The 14892-nt window shown below is 39.0% G+C and overlaps 1 protein-coding gene across 2 annotated transcripts in view; it reads right to left on the bottom strand.

Annotated features, from left to right (window-relative positions):
* The window catches only part of LOC122551537 (endoplasmic reticulum junction formation protein lunapark-like), a 93649-nt gene that overhangs the window by 26594 nt on the left and 52163 nt on the right, over positions 1–14892 (bottom strand). For both annotated transcript variants that reach the window (XM_043693562.1, XM_043693563.1), the window contains 2 exons: positions 14423–14506; positions 4325–4376 (listed from right to left, as the gene is read on the bottom strand). In XM_043693562.1, the coding sequence (XP_043549497.1) occupies positions 4325–4376; positions 14423–14506 (136 nt within the window). The remainder of the gene's footprint in view (positions 1–4324; positions 4377–14422; positions 14507–14892) is intronic.

Here is a 14892-nt window from a genome sequence, read left to right as displayed (position 1 = left end):
AAGGGCTTTTGCCCGAAACATCAATTTCGTCTGCTCCTTGGATGCTGCCTGAACTGCTGTGCTCTTCCACTCCTACAGACACGAAGTCTACAGGAATTAATAATGGAAAATAAGGAAATTGCAGATTAATTGAATTTTGCATTTGTCTTCCAGATAGAGAATGCAAATAACATCCCAGAAATAACTGGGAAGCCAGACACAACAGGGAGTGGATATACTCCCTGCCAGCGACAATACACAGTGCAGTACATGTTTTAGAACTGTTGATACATTTGATCTAATATTTCTGGGTTGGAAGCAACAATCAATGTTGGGTCACTCCATTACTGAATGGCAAACCAGTAAGAATTGAAGGTGAATACCGGAGTGGCGGTTTCATTGATACCTAAAAGTATGCATCAGAAACAGCTGAATCACATAGTGCCACCTTCAAAAACTGTAAAGTACACAGGAAAAGTAATGCCTTTGAGGGGTTGTATCAAATGTGAATATTCAGTTATACCGTCAGTCTGAAGACTTTTCCTTATGGTGTCAAAAGAAATTTTCCAGATTTATTTTGTGAAGAGAAAATCAAACTCAACTGGGTTGAAGTAAATTGCTTGTCAGATTCCAAGACAGATCTATCACAAATTCTAAAGAAATTTGTCATTGTTTTCAGTGGGGTTCTGAAAAGCATGGAAAACACCTCAATCAAATTTAATATGAAGGCTGAAGACTGCGAATCAAGAAAAAGATTGCAATGCTAGATTAGTGCTAAATTTACGCAATCAGACTAAAGATCTGGCAGAATTAGAGATACCGGTCAAGGACCTGTAAATATGATTGATTTGGTCATCTTTATCATCCCAGTAAAAGAAAGATGGATCAGCATGCATTTCCGGTGATTTTAAGGTCACTACAAATCTAGTGCTGTGTGATGAGCAGTAGCCTTCACCTTTAATCACTGACCTATTTGCAGGATTAGCTGGATGCCAGCTTTTCGGTAAAACTGGCCTTAGTCAAGACTATTTCCAGATGACTGTAGATCCTGAATCACAGAAATATATGATGACTGTAACACAAAGACTATTCAAATACAAGACTTCCATTTAGAATCATATCTGCGCCTGCACTATTTCAATGTACCATGGATCAGACTTTAAGTGGATTGGAAAGAGTCCAATGTTACCCAGACAACATGTTAGTCACGAAAAGGAATAAACAATACCATCTCCACAATTTAGATGCTACTCTGCAAACAATTATGGCCTAAGAATAAGGAAAAAGGCAAATGCAATTTTTTTTTCAATCTGCCATCTATATGTAGGTCAAGTAATTGATGATAAGAGACTACACAGGTGATCTTCAAAAGTAAAAGCCATAAATGAGGAACCAGCACCAAAAGGTGTAAACCAACTACAGTCATTTTTGGATTTGCTAAAAGTACTAGGGAAAGTTTGTTCCAAATACTCCAACCATTCTCAAGCCATTGCACAACTTAGTATGCCAAAATAAGAACTGGAAATGGAAAGATCAAATATGAAAGAGCCTTTACACAAGCCAAAGAGGTTTTATTAAAGTTAGAAACCCTGATCTATTATGATCAAAAGTTACCATTTACAACTAGCATGGGATGCTTCACTGTGTGCACATTACTTTGTGGCAAGATCACAGGAACAACTCCAGAACTGAAGCCAGACGTCATGGAGGAACTATCCGTTGAAGCAGGATATCTCCTATGAGGAACAGTGCCATCATTCCACCACTGCTATAAAAATATTTGTTAAATCAAATTGCTAGAATGAAGGTAATTGCCAAAGCTATTTTTGATGGCCAGGGTTTGACTCTGAAACTGAGAAGAATATCTGCAACTTGCACAAGAGTTCGCAACCCACCTCCATTAGCACCATTACACTCAGGGAAATGGCCAGAAAAAACCATGGCAAAGAATCCATATTGACTAGATTGGATATTTTAAAGAGCAGATTTTCTCAGTGGTTAATGCACATAGTAAATGTCCTGAAGCTGCATCAAGACATCACCGTCAGAGAAAACCATTGATCTTTGAGGTTTGGTTATCTGAAACAACTTGTTAGTGATAATAGTCCATAGCTTATTTCACAATATATTTTATGTCAAAAACACCACAGAATTCAATATCTGCCACCCATTCCTTTTCAGCCAGCCACAAATGTCCAGCAGAAAGATTTGTTCCTCCAAGGTAACATGAGAAGAAGGATCACTATCTAAAAGACTGAGCCAATTTTTGTTAATATACCTGAACACAATCCAACTAATGGCCATTGTTCATGCTAACGCATTAATTGCCCATGGTGTTTGATTTGTTGAAACCACCCTGACGAAAGGCATCATTGTCAGGAGGCAACAGAATCAGGGTTTCCAATGAGAGAACAAGGCTGAATGCCACATTTTCCAAAAGGTCAAGAAGTCTTGGCGAGGAATTACACCATTGGCAAGAAGTTGGTATCAGTCATCACTATAGTACAGGCTGGATTAGCTTCTTCTAACTGTATTGATGAAAGACAATTTAGCACTGAGAAGGTGTGCTGATCAATTCTTGGCAACCAGAACAAATATGCCAGGGACAACATGAACTGAAGATCCACAATAACTTTGCCAAATCCAGCCTTGGCTGACTGTCTGTGTGGAGTTTGCATGCTCTCCCAATGTCTGCGTGGGTTTCCTTTCACAGTCCACAAATGTACAGGTTAGGTGCATTGGTCACGTTAAATTGTCCCGTATGGTTAAGGGATTCCTTAGATTCTTAACTAAGAATAGAGTCAAACATTGCCAGGGATATATAGATATGTGGAATTGAGTCCATGCCCAGAACAACCATTATGTTATTTAATGGTGGAGCAGGTGCAAGCTACCAAATAGCATGCCCCTGCACTTAATTCCTATGTTATGGTTTCTGTCAATTAGAAAGCTTGACTGATAAAACTCTTTAGGCTGCATCATGAAGTAGGTTTAAAAAGAATACAAATGAAAATACAAAGCAACACCAATATCATTGGATCTAATGATACTTTCCTTGTAACAACAGCTACACAGCTACACTCTTAATATAGTAAAATGCACACAACATTTCACAGGAATGCTTTTAAACAATATTTAAAACTGAACCACATAAGGATTTACAAAGACAACTATTCAATTGCTTGGTCAAAGAACTAAATTTTAGAAAGGAGGAAAGATGGATGGAAAGCTTCAAGGAGGGAATGTCAATGCTTACTTGAGGTAACTGCAAGGATGATTGCCAACAATGGACTAATTAAAAATCAGGGAGACACAAGAGGCCATATTTTGGAGAACAAAGAACATTACAGCATAGGAATAAACCCTTCAGCTCTCCAAACCTGAGCCAGCATATTTTGCCCTTCCATATTACAACTGTTCTGGATGTAGGTACATCCATCCAGAACCTCAACCTGAGCTACAAATCTTCTCAAACTTGCTAATATTACAACTGTCATTATTTACAGGATCTGTATCCCTCTATTCTCTTCCTATTAAGATATTTGCCCAAGTGCTTCCCGAATGCTGTTATTGTGTCTGCTTCCACCATCGCCTCCAGCATGGCATTCCAGGCACTCACCAACCTTTGTGTGAAAAACGTGTCTCGCACATCTCTTTTAAACATCTCCATCTCCCCAACACCATCACCACCTCGAACCAGTGTCCCCTAGTAAGTGAACCTTCCATCCTGGGAAAAAAGGTTCATACTTTTCATTCTATCCATGCTGTTCACCATAGCTAAAATCCCCTATACATCTTCTGTACTATCTCCAAAGCATCCACACCCTTCTGGTAGTGTGGTGACCAGAACTGTATGCAAAAGGACTGTGGGAGGTTACAGAGATAGTGAAGGGTAAAACCATGAGGAACTTGAAAACAAGGATGAAAACTTTAAAACTGAAGTGATAAACTGGTATCACAGGTCAGGGAGTTTGTGCTAATGAATGAAAAGAATATGATCTAAGTTCAGTTACTGCAGAAGAGGTTTGACTAGGCTCAAGTCTATGGAATGATCATGTCTAGCAGTAACTAAAATATTAATTATGGTTTCAGCCATAGATGAGCTGAGACAGAGCAGCCAATAATCATTTGTGGCTAAGCATTTAGTTAAACAAATCTGGATGGCATGCTGTTTTAAAGTAAAAATATCATGGATAAACTTTTTTTTAAAAAATCAAATAAATTGCTTTTATTCCCTAACTTTCAAATCCATTTTGATAAATTAAGCTGTTATACGTTATTAACAACATGGAAGCTACATTGGTGGATTTATCAGAAAAGAATATCTTGCACATTAAAGGCTTACCTTGACCAGGTCTCGGAGTAGCTGGCATTCCAGAGGTCAACTGATCAAGTTCCTATCAAGAGAATCATTAAAATGTAATTAAAGTGTATTAAATTAGACCAAATATTATTTCTGAAACCTTAAACATAAATCAAAATTGCACCTTTCATATAACATACAGCCAAAGAGCAGAGAATTGCAATTAAATCGGTCTAAGCTAGACTGAAACGAGATTTAAAAGTCAATGGACATTATATGGACTTGGTGCACTTGCCCCTTTAAATTGCTAAGAAATTAAATATTTCAAAAAGTGCTTAGCTCAAGGAACTAAGAAAAGCAAATATTTTCAAAATAATGCAAATTTCCAGTTCTAAGCTCTGTTTTTCAGAGGTTTGAGCAGTCTGGTGTGTGTTTGATTAAAACAAGTCTGGGAGTGCAGAACAGCATGAAGATATATGCTTAAGGTACTGAAACAGAGGGAGATTAGACAAAGCGGAAAGCAGGCTCTTGCTTCACAATCAATATCAAGGAATCATGGAGAGAATGAACATGGCATCTTATTGTATCACGAGAACAATACAATTTAAAATTAGTGATTCAACGTTTAAAGACAAACCATGACATATTTATGAAATATTTCCAAATGAGGACCGTCACAATAATGGCTAGTTTTGGAGTTCATAGACTTAGGAATCTCTCTTACCCCACTGGCCAAGTGTTAAAATACAAAAGAACCAGGATATCCCAAACATTGTACAGCCAACACAATATAAAGAAGTTTGGACTTAAGGAAGGAAATAAATTCTGTTTCTTTGAACAGATTACTGAGGAGATGATAAGGTCGTATCTGCATAACAGAATTGGAGCTAGCTGCAAGGACATACTTCATTGTTGTCTGGTCTGAGACTTGCCGTTATTAATCTAAAGATTGGACTGTGTCTGTATAAAAATTAATAAAGCATTAATATTCACACAGGAACTAAAAGTAAAACTGATTTTAATCATGACATTAACTGCCTTTACATAAATCAGATATTAAAAGCAATGAATAGATTATACAATGATTAGATAAATGCATAGCGACTTCACCACTTGATACTGATATAAATTATAGACTCATGTCCACTTAGAATGAAAGATTCTGGAATGATTTGCTAACAGCTTTTTTAAAACTCAACACAAAAGAAAACAAGTCATTCATCTCACAACTAATTGAGATATTGCTCAGAATAACTGCTGCATTCTACTGTATTGCAACCGTGACTTCAACTGTAATTAACTGTTTTAAGTACCTTGACATGTTAACATGACACAGAAATCCAGGTATATTATCCTGAAGCAAACACCAATTTTTTTTGGAGTCTTAGGTTGATTTGCAAAGACTAAGTTGGATGGTTTAAGCTCCTTTTTAAGTTTTAGCTATGGAATATTTATTTAATATAACTCTTGTTTGAAGACAGCTACTTAATTCTCACTTTAATTATTTTTGACACAATTATAAAATTCCAATTCATTTACTCATGCTCTTTCATTCAAGAAAGGGAGCCAGAAATCCATACGTAGCCAGGTCGAAATTTGACTCCACTCCTAGACTACATGGATGAATCTTTGTGTCTGTGAAATCATCTAAGTTACCCGGTTAAATACTTTAAAATTCAAAATAAAATTAAACATATCAATTAACAACAATCCAGTAATCAATTAAGATGAAGATAATGTCACTCCAATCAATGCTGTAAACACTCTTCACCAATACACTGAAGTTAATACCAAAAGCCAGCCAAGCAGTAATTTGGCTTGGGCGCACTCTCACCCGAGGCAGAAATACCAATCCACATTAGTGTTGAATGAAATAGCCACTGAAGACAAATACCAGCCTCCATATTGCGATGCATATTGTTTATCAGAACCATCTCATATTGGACAAGTTAAGGATTCATCCAGCATCCTATTCATGATGTAAATTATCATGATCTGTAATATCACGACTAAGCATATTCCATGTTCTTTGATAACAATCAAATGTACTGACTAAATTTAGTTCAATGTGGAGTGACAAGAGCAGTATTAGGCATATCTTGGCACAAAGTGTGAACTACTGTTGACATTACACAAGACTATTCGTATGTTGATCAAGGCAAGAACCTAGTTATCCTGCAGCCAACTGATCAGAACAAAACACTCTAATCCCATCACACATTTCGTCGCTCAACAAACATTCTCTTCCTCAGCCCTGGTGCAGCCAACGTACAAGTGAAAAGGGGACAGACTGAAGTGTTTGCAAGTGTGAACAAAAAGGATCATATGTTTTCTACGCAACCCCTTAAATTCTCATCATGTGTGTCCAAACACATTGGTTCATTATTAGTGACATTAAAAAGCAGCTCGATGATCAGACATGGCAAAGACCAAGGCCAGACAACTCCCTAGCTACAATGCTAAACATCTACTCCTTTATCCAAGCTGCTGCATTACAGCTACAATACTAACAAAGAACAGGATATCTAACATTACCTAAGTGGAGCCTAACCACACAAACATAAAAATCCAACTTTGAATGATTGTAAATCCATCAGTGTCTTCCTGGTCATTAATGATGGATGGAGTTATCAGTTGTCCCATCAAGAGACAGTCATTCCACTGATGCTCAGTCTGTTTCTAACAAAATTTAACAGTTCCAAACCTTCAAATGCAAGAGCTGAATGCCTGAGGAGAGGTGAGAGTGGCTGGCAAAGATATAAAGGCAATATTCAACAATTAGAGGTAGAATACACCACTAACAAAACTAAAGTCATCCGTGCTCAAAAGAAAAACCATCAGACTTCTCCTTCAGATAATGAATTATTAATAATTATGAATTATGAAGGGATAATTCAGACCCATTCATAATTGAGAATTATGAATGGATCTGAACACCAGAGAATTCACCAAACAACCCCAGGCTCTGAGGAATTCTTGCAATCATGATCCTGGGGCTATGAGGGTAGCCACAGTCATCATCCTTTGTACCAGACATGTCTGTAGCTTACTGATGGTTTTTCTTTTTGAGTAAGCTACAGACATGAAGTAGTTTACTCAAAAAGTAGCTTCTTTTTGAGTAAGCTCTCCCGGTGTCTACAGGTGCTTTGGTTTCACCCCAAGTCCAAAGATGTGCAGCCTAGGTGGATTGGCCAAACTAAATTGCTCATAGTGTCGAGAGATGTGCAGGCTAGGTGGATCAGCCACAGAAAATGCAGGGATAGGGGGTGGGATGCTCTTTGGAGGATCAGTTTGGACTCAGTGGCTGAATGGCCAGCTTCCACAGTATTCCTGCTAATGCATCGATCCCCTATCCTCCCAAAACAATCAAATCAAATCAATTCACTGACCAAAGTTAGTTAAGGATCGGTTGCAACAACGAATCAAAATTACTTCAACAACACTTCCCTTTCTTACCTTCTACAGGTAAGGACAAGAACTAACTGAACATCTTCAGGATCTCCAAGTGCCCCAGACACATCGCATCAGTCCTGCGCCATCACTGGGTCAATCTGCTAGAAATCCGTATCTAACATTATTTTAGGAGTACAATCATTGGTTTAATAGTTTCAGACAGTGTACCACCACCACCTCAGAACAACCAAGTATGGACATAAATACTAACTTGCCAGTCTCAGAAGCCAAGGGAGAAAGTAAGGACAGCAGATGCTAGAGATCAGAGTCAAGAGTGTGATGCTGCCTATTGGGCAGCTTCTGAGGAGCAGGAGAATCGATGTTTCAAGCATTAATTCTCGAAACATCGATTCTCCTGCTCCCCAGATGCTGCCTGACTGGCTGTGCTTTTCCAGCAGCACACTCTTGACCCCAGTCTCACAAGCATTCATAGTACAAATAAAAATGCATCTTCATTTACTGTATTCAAAAGGCACCAACATTTAGAGTCACATTCATAGAGGTCTATAGCACAGAAAAAGGCCCTTTGGTCCATTCAATCTGCACAAGTCAAATACCTAACTATTCAAATCCAATATTCCAGCACTTGGTCCATAGCTCGGTGCATGCCTTGGCATCCAAGTGCACATCTAAGTATGTCTTAAATATTAGAGGTGAATATTTCCACCTCTATCACCATTACAGGCAATGAGTTCCATTTTCCCACCACCCCCCCACTGAGAAAAGTGTCTAGATTAGAGTGGTGCTGGAAAAGCACAGAAGGTCAGGCAGCATCCAAGGAGCAGGAAAATCGACGTTCTGGGCAAAAGACCTGCTGTGCTTTTCCAGCACCACTCTAATCTAGACTCTGATCTCCAGCAACTGTAGTCCTCACTTATGCCTCGGTGAAAAAACTTTGCTACATCCCCTGCAAACCTCCTGCTCCTTATCTTAAATCTATGCCTCTGGTCATTGATCCCTCCACCAAGGGAAAAAAAATTCATTTCTGTTAATGCCCTTCATAATTTTAAGCATCTCAATAATGTCACTCCCTCAGTCACGTCTTGGGCTCCAAGAAAACAACCCCATCTATCCAATCTCTTTTCATAACCAAAACTCTGCAAGTCAGGAAACATCTGAGTAAAACTCCTTTGCAGCTTCTTCAATGCCATTACATCCCTCCTTTAATGGGACTTCCAGAATTGCACACACTTACTCAAGCTGTGGTGTAGTCAACGTCTCGTACGGTTCAAGCATAAACTCCCTTCGCTAAAACTCAATGTCTCAGCTAATAAATGCAAGTATCCCATATGCATTCTTAACCACTTTATCTAAGTGTCCCTTATGCACAAGGGACCGTTGCACATAAGATCCCTCAGATCCTACTGTTCACAGAGTATTCCCTTGCTTTGTTAGTGCTGTCCAATTGCGACATCTCACATTATCTAGATTGAATCCCATTTGCCACTGATCAGCCCTTCTATCTGAGCAAACCGTCTATATCCCCTTGAATCTAAAGCTGTCCTCTTCAACTTATAACCCCAATTTTTGTATTGGTTGCAAATTTACTGATCAACTCTCCTACATGCAACTCTGAACTGTTTATGAAAAACAAAAAGCCCCAAGCAGAACCCCAATGGATACAGGTTTCCAGTTACAATAACAATCTATGACTATCACCCATTGCTTCCTGCCACTAGGCCAATTCTGTCAGAAATTAACCAAATTTCCTTGGATCCCATGAGTTATTGCTTTCGCTGCCAATCTCCCATGCGGGACCTTATCAAGGCCTTGATGAAGTAACAGACACGAGCAGCATCCAGGGAACAGGAGAATCGACGTTTCGGGCATAAGCCCTTCTCCTGTTCCCTGGATGCTGCCTGACCTGCTGCGCTTTTCCAGCAACACATTTTCAGCTCTGATCTCCAGCATCTGCAGTCCTCACTTTCTCCTGAAGTAACAGACAATCATGCTAAAAAGGGGAACCACCTAAAGCTTTCGTTTCCTTCACAGAGGCTCATTAGCTTGTTGTACAACTTCAGCTAAGAACAGATTTCCAGCATTTACAATTTCATTTTATTCTTTCAGAATTAGTTAAACAGTTGCGTCCATAATAATTATGAAATGTGATTCGTATTAGCTCATAGCCATGAATCTATAATAGTCAGTATATATGATAATGACAACTCAGTTACCATCAGGCATACATACTTACATTCTTTAATACTTCAGATTTAAAGTGTTACATGGAACTCTTTCCCACTGAGTGAATGAATTATTATTCTCAGCTCCTTAATAATTTTATGATTTTAAAAGGAATTTATTCAAGAGAAAAAAGACTTTTGTTTTTGCTGAAGTCAACGGGCGGCACAGTGGCTAGCACTGCTACCTCACAGCGGCAGAGACTCTGGTTCAATTCCCACCTCAGGTAAATGTCTGCGTGGAGTCTGCATATTCTCCCAGTGTTTACGTGGGTTTCCTCCGGGTGCTCTGGTTTCCTCCCACAGTCCAAAGATGTGCAGGTCAGGTGAATTGGCTATGCTAAATTGCCAGTTAGGTGAAAGGGTAAATGTAGGGGAAATGGGTTTGGGTGGGTTGCTCTTCGGAAGGTTGGTGTGGACTTGTTTCCACACTAAGTAATCTAATCTCTAACATTCCAGTATTGGATGTTTTCTCCACAATCCCCTTACAATCACTGGATATAATTCCAATTTCATTTTACATGCAAAGAAGAGATCTATTGGGACCCTGTAAATACAGTGAAACTGAAACTGAGGGAGAGCTTTACACGTTAAAGGAATTTGATGTTGCAAAAGAAATTGTATGGCTCAAACATCATGCAAGGGATTGTTTACTCATAACTAGAAGATCCAACAGAGAGATGTAACATGGTCATCTTGTGATGTGGCCAATGAGTGGACATTTCTGGATCGACAGGAGATCCAGAATTATGAAACTGAATTGGTGTTAGAGGATTACAGTTTTTTTGCTGAGGTTTTAGAACTACCTGAAGTATAAAATGCAAGATGGAGTGCATCAAGGTCAGCCTTTCAGAAGATCCCAACCTATACAATGGACCAGAACTGGTGCCAATACAGGAAAAACTGTCAGTGTTATCAGTATTCACTGTCATTATGCCAATGAAACAGGCAGTCACTTCAAAGTACACATACAGAAACATACAGAAATCTGCTGACATTGCATCCCTCAGAACAGTGTAGAATCAATGTTGAGACATCACACTTAGATTGCAATCACTTGGAAATCAATTGAACTGGCAGCAATCATTCTTTAACTGCTCATCTATTTTTAAAAACTCTTGAAAAGCTGACATATTGGTGAATTACGACAAATGACAAACTACCACAAAAACTGAAATAAAAGGTAATGAACAAATATATTAAGGACAAAAGGGTAACTAGGGAGAGAATAGGGCCCCTCAAAGATCAGCAAGGCGACCTTTGTGTGGAGCCACAGAAAATGGGGGAGATATTAAATGAATATTTTGCATCAGTATTTACTGTGGAAAAGGATATGGAAGATATAGACTGTAAGGAAATAGATGGTGACATCTTGCAAAATGTCCAGATTACAGAGGAGGAAGTGCTGGATGTCTTGAAATGGTTAAAAGGTAGATAAATCCCCAGGACCTGATCAGGTGTACCCGAGAACTCTGTGGGAAGCTAGGGAGTTATTGCTGGGCCTCTTGCTGAGATATTTGTATCATCGATAGTCACAGGTCCTCTTGCTGAGATATTTGTATCATCGATAGTCACAGGTGAGGTGCTGGAAGACTAGAGGTTGGCCAACATGGTGCCACTGTTTAAGAAGGGCGGTAAAGACAAACCAGGGAACTATAGACTGGTGAGCCTGACTAAGGCATTTGACAAGGTTCCCCATGGGAGACTGATTAGCAAGGTTAGATCTCACGGAATACGGAGAACTAGCCACTTGGATACAGAACTGGCTCAAAGGTAGAAGACAGAGGGTGGTGGTGGAGGGTTGTTTGCAGATGACACCAAAATTGGAGGTGTAGTGGACAGCGAAGAGGGTTACCTCAGATTACAACAGGATCTGGACCAGATGGGCCAATGGGCTGAGAAGTGGCAGATGGAGTTTAATTCAGATAAATGCGAGGTGCTGCATTTTGGGAAAGCAAATCTAAGCAGGACTTATACACTTAAATGAGAAGGTCCTATGGAGTGTTGCTGAACAAAGAGACCTTGAAGTGCAGGTTCACAGCTCCTTGAAAGTGGAGTCGCAGGTAGATAGGATTGTGAAGGCGGTGTTTGGTATGCTTTCCTTTTTTGGAAAGATTGAGAGGTCATGTTACAGCTGTACAGGACATTGGTTAGGCCACTGTTGGAATATTGCGTGAAATTCTGGTCTCCTTCCTATCGGAAAGATGTTGTGAAACTTGAAATGGTTCAGAAAAGATTTACAAGGATGCTGCCAGGTTGGAGGAATTGAGCTACATGGAGAGGCTGAACAGACTGGGGCTGTTTTCTCTGGAGCATCTGAGGCTGAGGGGTGACCTTATAGAGGTTTACAAAATTATGACCTTATAGAGGTTTACAAAACATGAACATCAACTAGCCACAAAAAGACATGACCTACTATCACTAGTATTCTTACATACGGATGAGGAAGGACACCACTTTGTCTGGGACAACACATCCATCCTAGAACAAGCCAAGCAGAGATATGCATGAGAATTCTTAGAAGCATGGCTTTCCAACCGGAACTCTATCAACAAACACATTGACTTAGATCCCATTTACCACCCGCTGTGAAAAAGAACAGTAAGTGACATCAACATAGGAAATGATGTCACCACAGGAAATGAAATCACCAACCCAAGGAAACCCAAACACAAATAGAAAGCGGGCTACACCACCAGTGCTTCATCCAGAGGCTCACTGAAGATGTTACCTAGACGAAACATCTGAAAACAAACCTTCCAGCTCAGCGAGCAAACCTACATCCAAAAGAATTCTAATTTTGGTTGTACACTCTATCCTATCTTCAACATATTTTTATTATTTATCCCTCTTATCTTATTCAATACATCTTTTATAGTCCCACCCAATCCATTAAACTGGCCATGCTTGTTCATCTTATTGACTCTTACACTCTCCTCACATTCAGACACACTGCTCTGTTCTACTCACATTTGCCCTCATCGCACCATACTAGTCTAAACCCTCCCGAGTGGCACAAGCAAACCTCTCCTCAAGGATATTGGTGCACTTTCAGTTCAGGTGCAGTCTGCCCTTTGTGTATAGGTACCACCTGCCCTGGAAAAGACTCCATGAAACGTAGCCATTGTGCATTCAAGTACAGAAAGAAATTTGCGTGAATAAAAACAGTTAAACACATGACCATGAGGTTGCTCTGTCACTCAGTGAGAACAAGGCTGGTCCTTTACATCAACGTCATTTTCATTGAGCAATCTCCAAATTCCTCAGGTCCCACGTAACAACGTGTGAACGGGCTTAGCCTTGAATATTCTCAATGATTTAGAATACGTTGCTGTCCAGAACAGAAAATTCCAAAGATTCATAACACTAAGAAATTTCTTATCATCTTCATCCTAAGCGGTCTGAAACTGCCCCTTAACGTTAGATTTTGCATTTGGGGAAAAACAATTGTTTTGTATTTACTAAGACAAAACATCTCAGTATCTTAGATGTTTCAATTCAACCTTTCGTTCTTCCAAACACTATTTGCTCTATCTTTCTTCATATGAAAACTCTAATTCCAACAACATGCCATTAAGATTTCTCTGCACCGTCCGTAAGTCGATTATTTTCTCCCTGTTATGATCCCAGTTGATGGCAACACTGAACAAGCCGTATCCCAAAGACAAACCCCAGCTTGATGAACCAGAAGTTTCATTTTTTAAATTGATTACTATGGTCACTTCTTTCCTGATGGATTCCCACCTTTTCCCTGTGACTGAAGAAAGTTTACATTAGTGTGGAATTCATTTTTCTTACTCGCCCCGTGAAATTTGGAAGAAAATAGGTGCACCCATAATCTCTATCCCACCGCTTTTAGAAATGTAGATGTAGACCTAAGCTTTTAATTGGTCCAGTCTATCTTTCCTAATATTAGCTATTGGAAGTTCTTCATTCTTGCTTGATCCTTGATGCTCCAATACTTCTGATATGACAGAGTTTTGTACCATGAAAATATATCAAACAAATAATTTGTCATTTAGTTCTCAGTATTATGCCCATGTCAGGCTCTCAGGGACATACTGTTGCTCACCTCTTCCTTTCCATATCTTGCAGAAGCTCTTACAAACTTTTTTTTAACATCTTGCTAATTTACTCTCATTCAATTTTCTCCTGATATAATTATTTGTTTATCTTTACTGGCTTTTCCAAGAGATGAAAAATGTTGTGCAAAAGATTAAAAACTCAGCATAAAAGAACTGATTTAATCTATTTTAGCCCAATGGAAGCAGGGCATTGTTGCATACTGTGAATGAAATTCATGTGTAAAATACCAGCTATTGAAGCCTGTTAAATTCCATAATAGCTCACGTTGAATAGATATGCAGATATTTAATAGCAGTTTATCTGCAATAAATTAAAAACTGAAAAATTACCACGGCATGAGACAACTTATTCAAACTTAACAAGGGAAATATGAAGACGAATATATACTTCTCTCCTAGCACATTTTTGTTTAAAAACTTACTGTAGCTTTCTTGGATTCTGGATCAAATCTCTCCAAAATTAGCTTTGCATTCTTGTATGTCTCCTTTTCCATGACCTCTTCAAGCTATTGGGAAAATATGTTAGAGTTACATATCAAATATTGGTCATATTTATAACACTGGTTATACTAGTTTGAAATGGTAATATTTGGTATGATTCCACACTAATGGTATTACTGGACAAGTCAGCTCCCAAAATGAAAACTGGTTTTATAGAACATAGGTTTTTGTTTACTTAGTTAATGGATGCTTAATCACCAAGGCATTTTCACACATGGCTGCAGACTTACTTTAACAACAGAACAGAATTTGATCACTCAAAAGAAATGAAAATAACAAGGGCTAAATCTTACAATTTTTGACTTGAGTCCAGTTGCACTGGGTTTTTAGGAGATGTCTCACCATATCTTACCAAGGCACCTTATTATATCAGACAAGCAGACCATCACAG

This window comes from Chiloscyllium plagiosum, chromosome 7 (genome assembly GCF_004010195.1).
Source record: "Chiloscyllium plagiosum isolate BGI_BamShark_2017 chromosome 7, ASM401019v2, whole genome shotgun sequence".
Taxonomy (NCBI): Eukaryota; Metazoa; Chordata; class Chondrichthyes; order Orectolobiformes; family Hemiscylliidae; genus Chiloscyllium; species Chiloscyllium plagiosum.
Note: the sequence above shows the minus strand (reverse complement) of the source record. Positions and strands in the feature narration are given on the sequence as shown.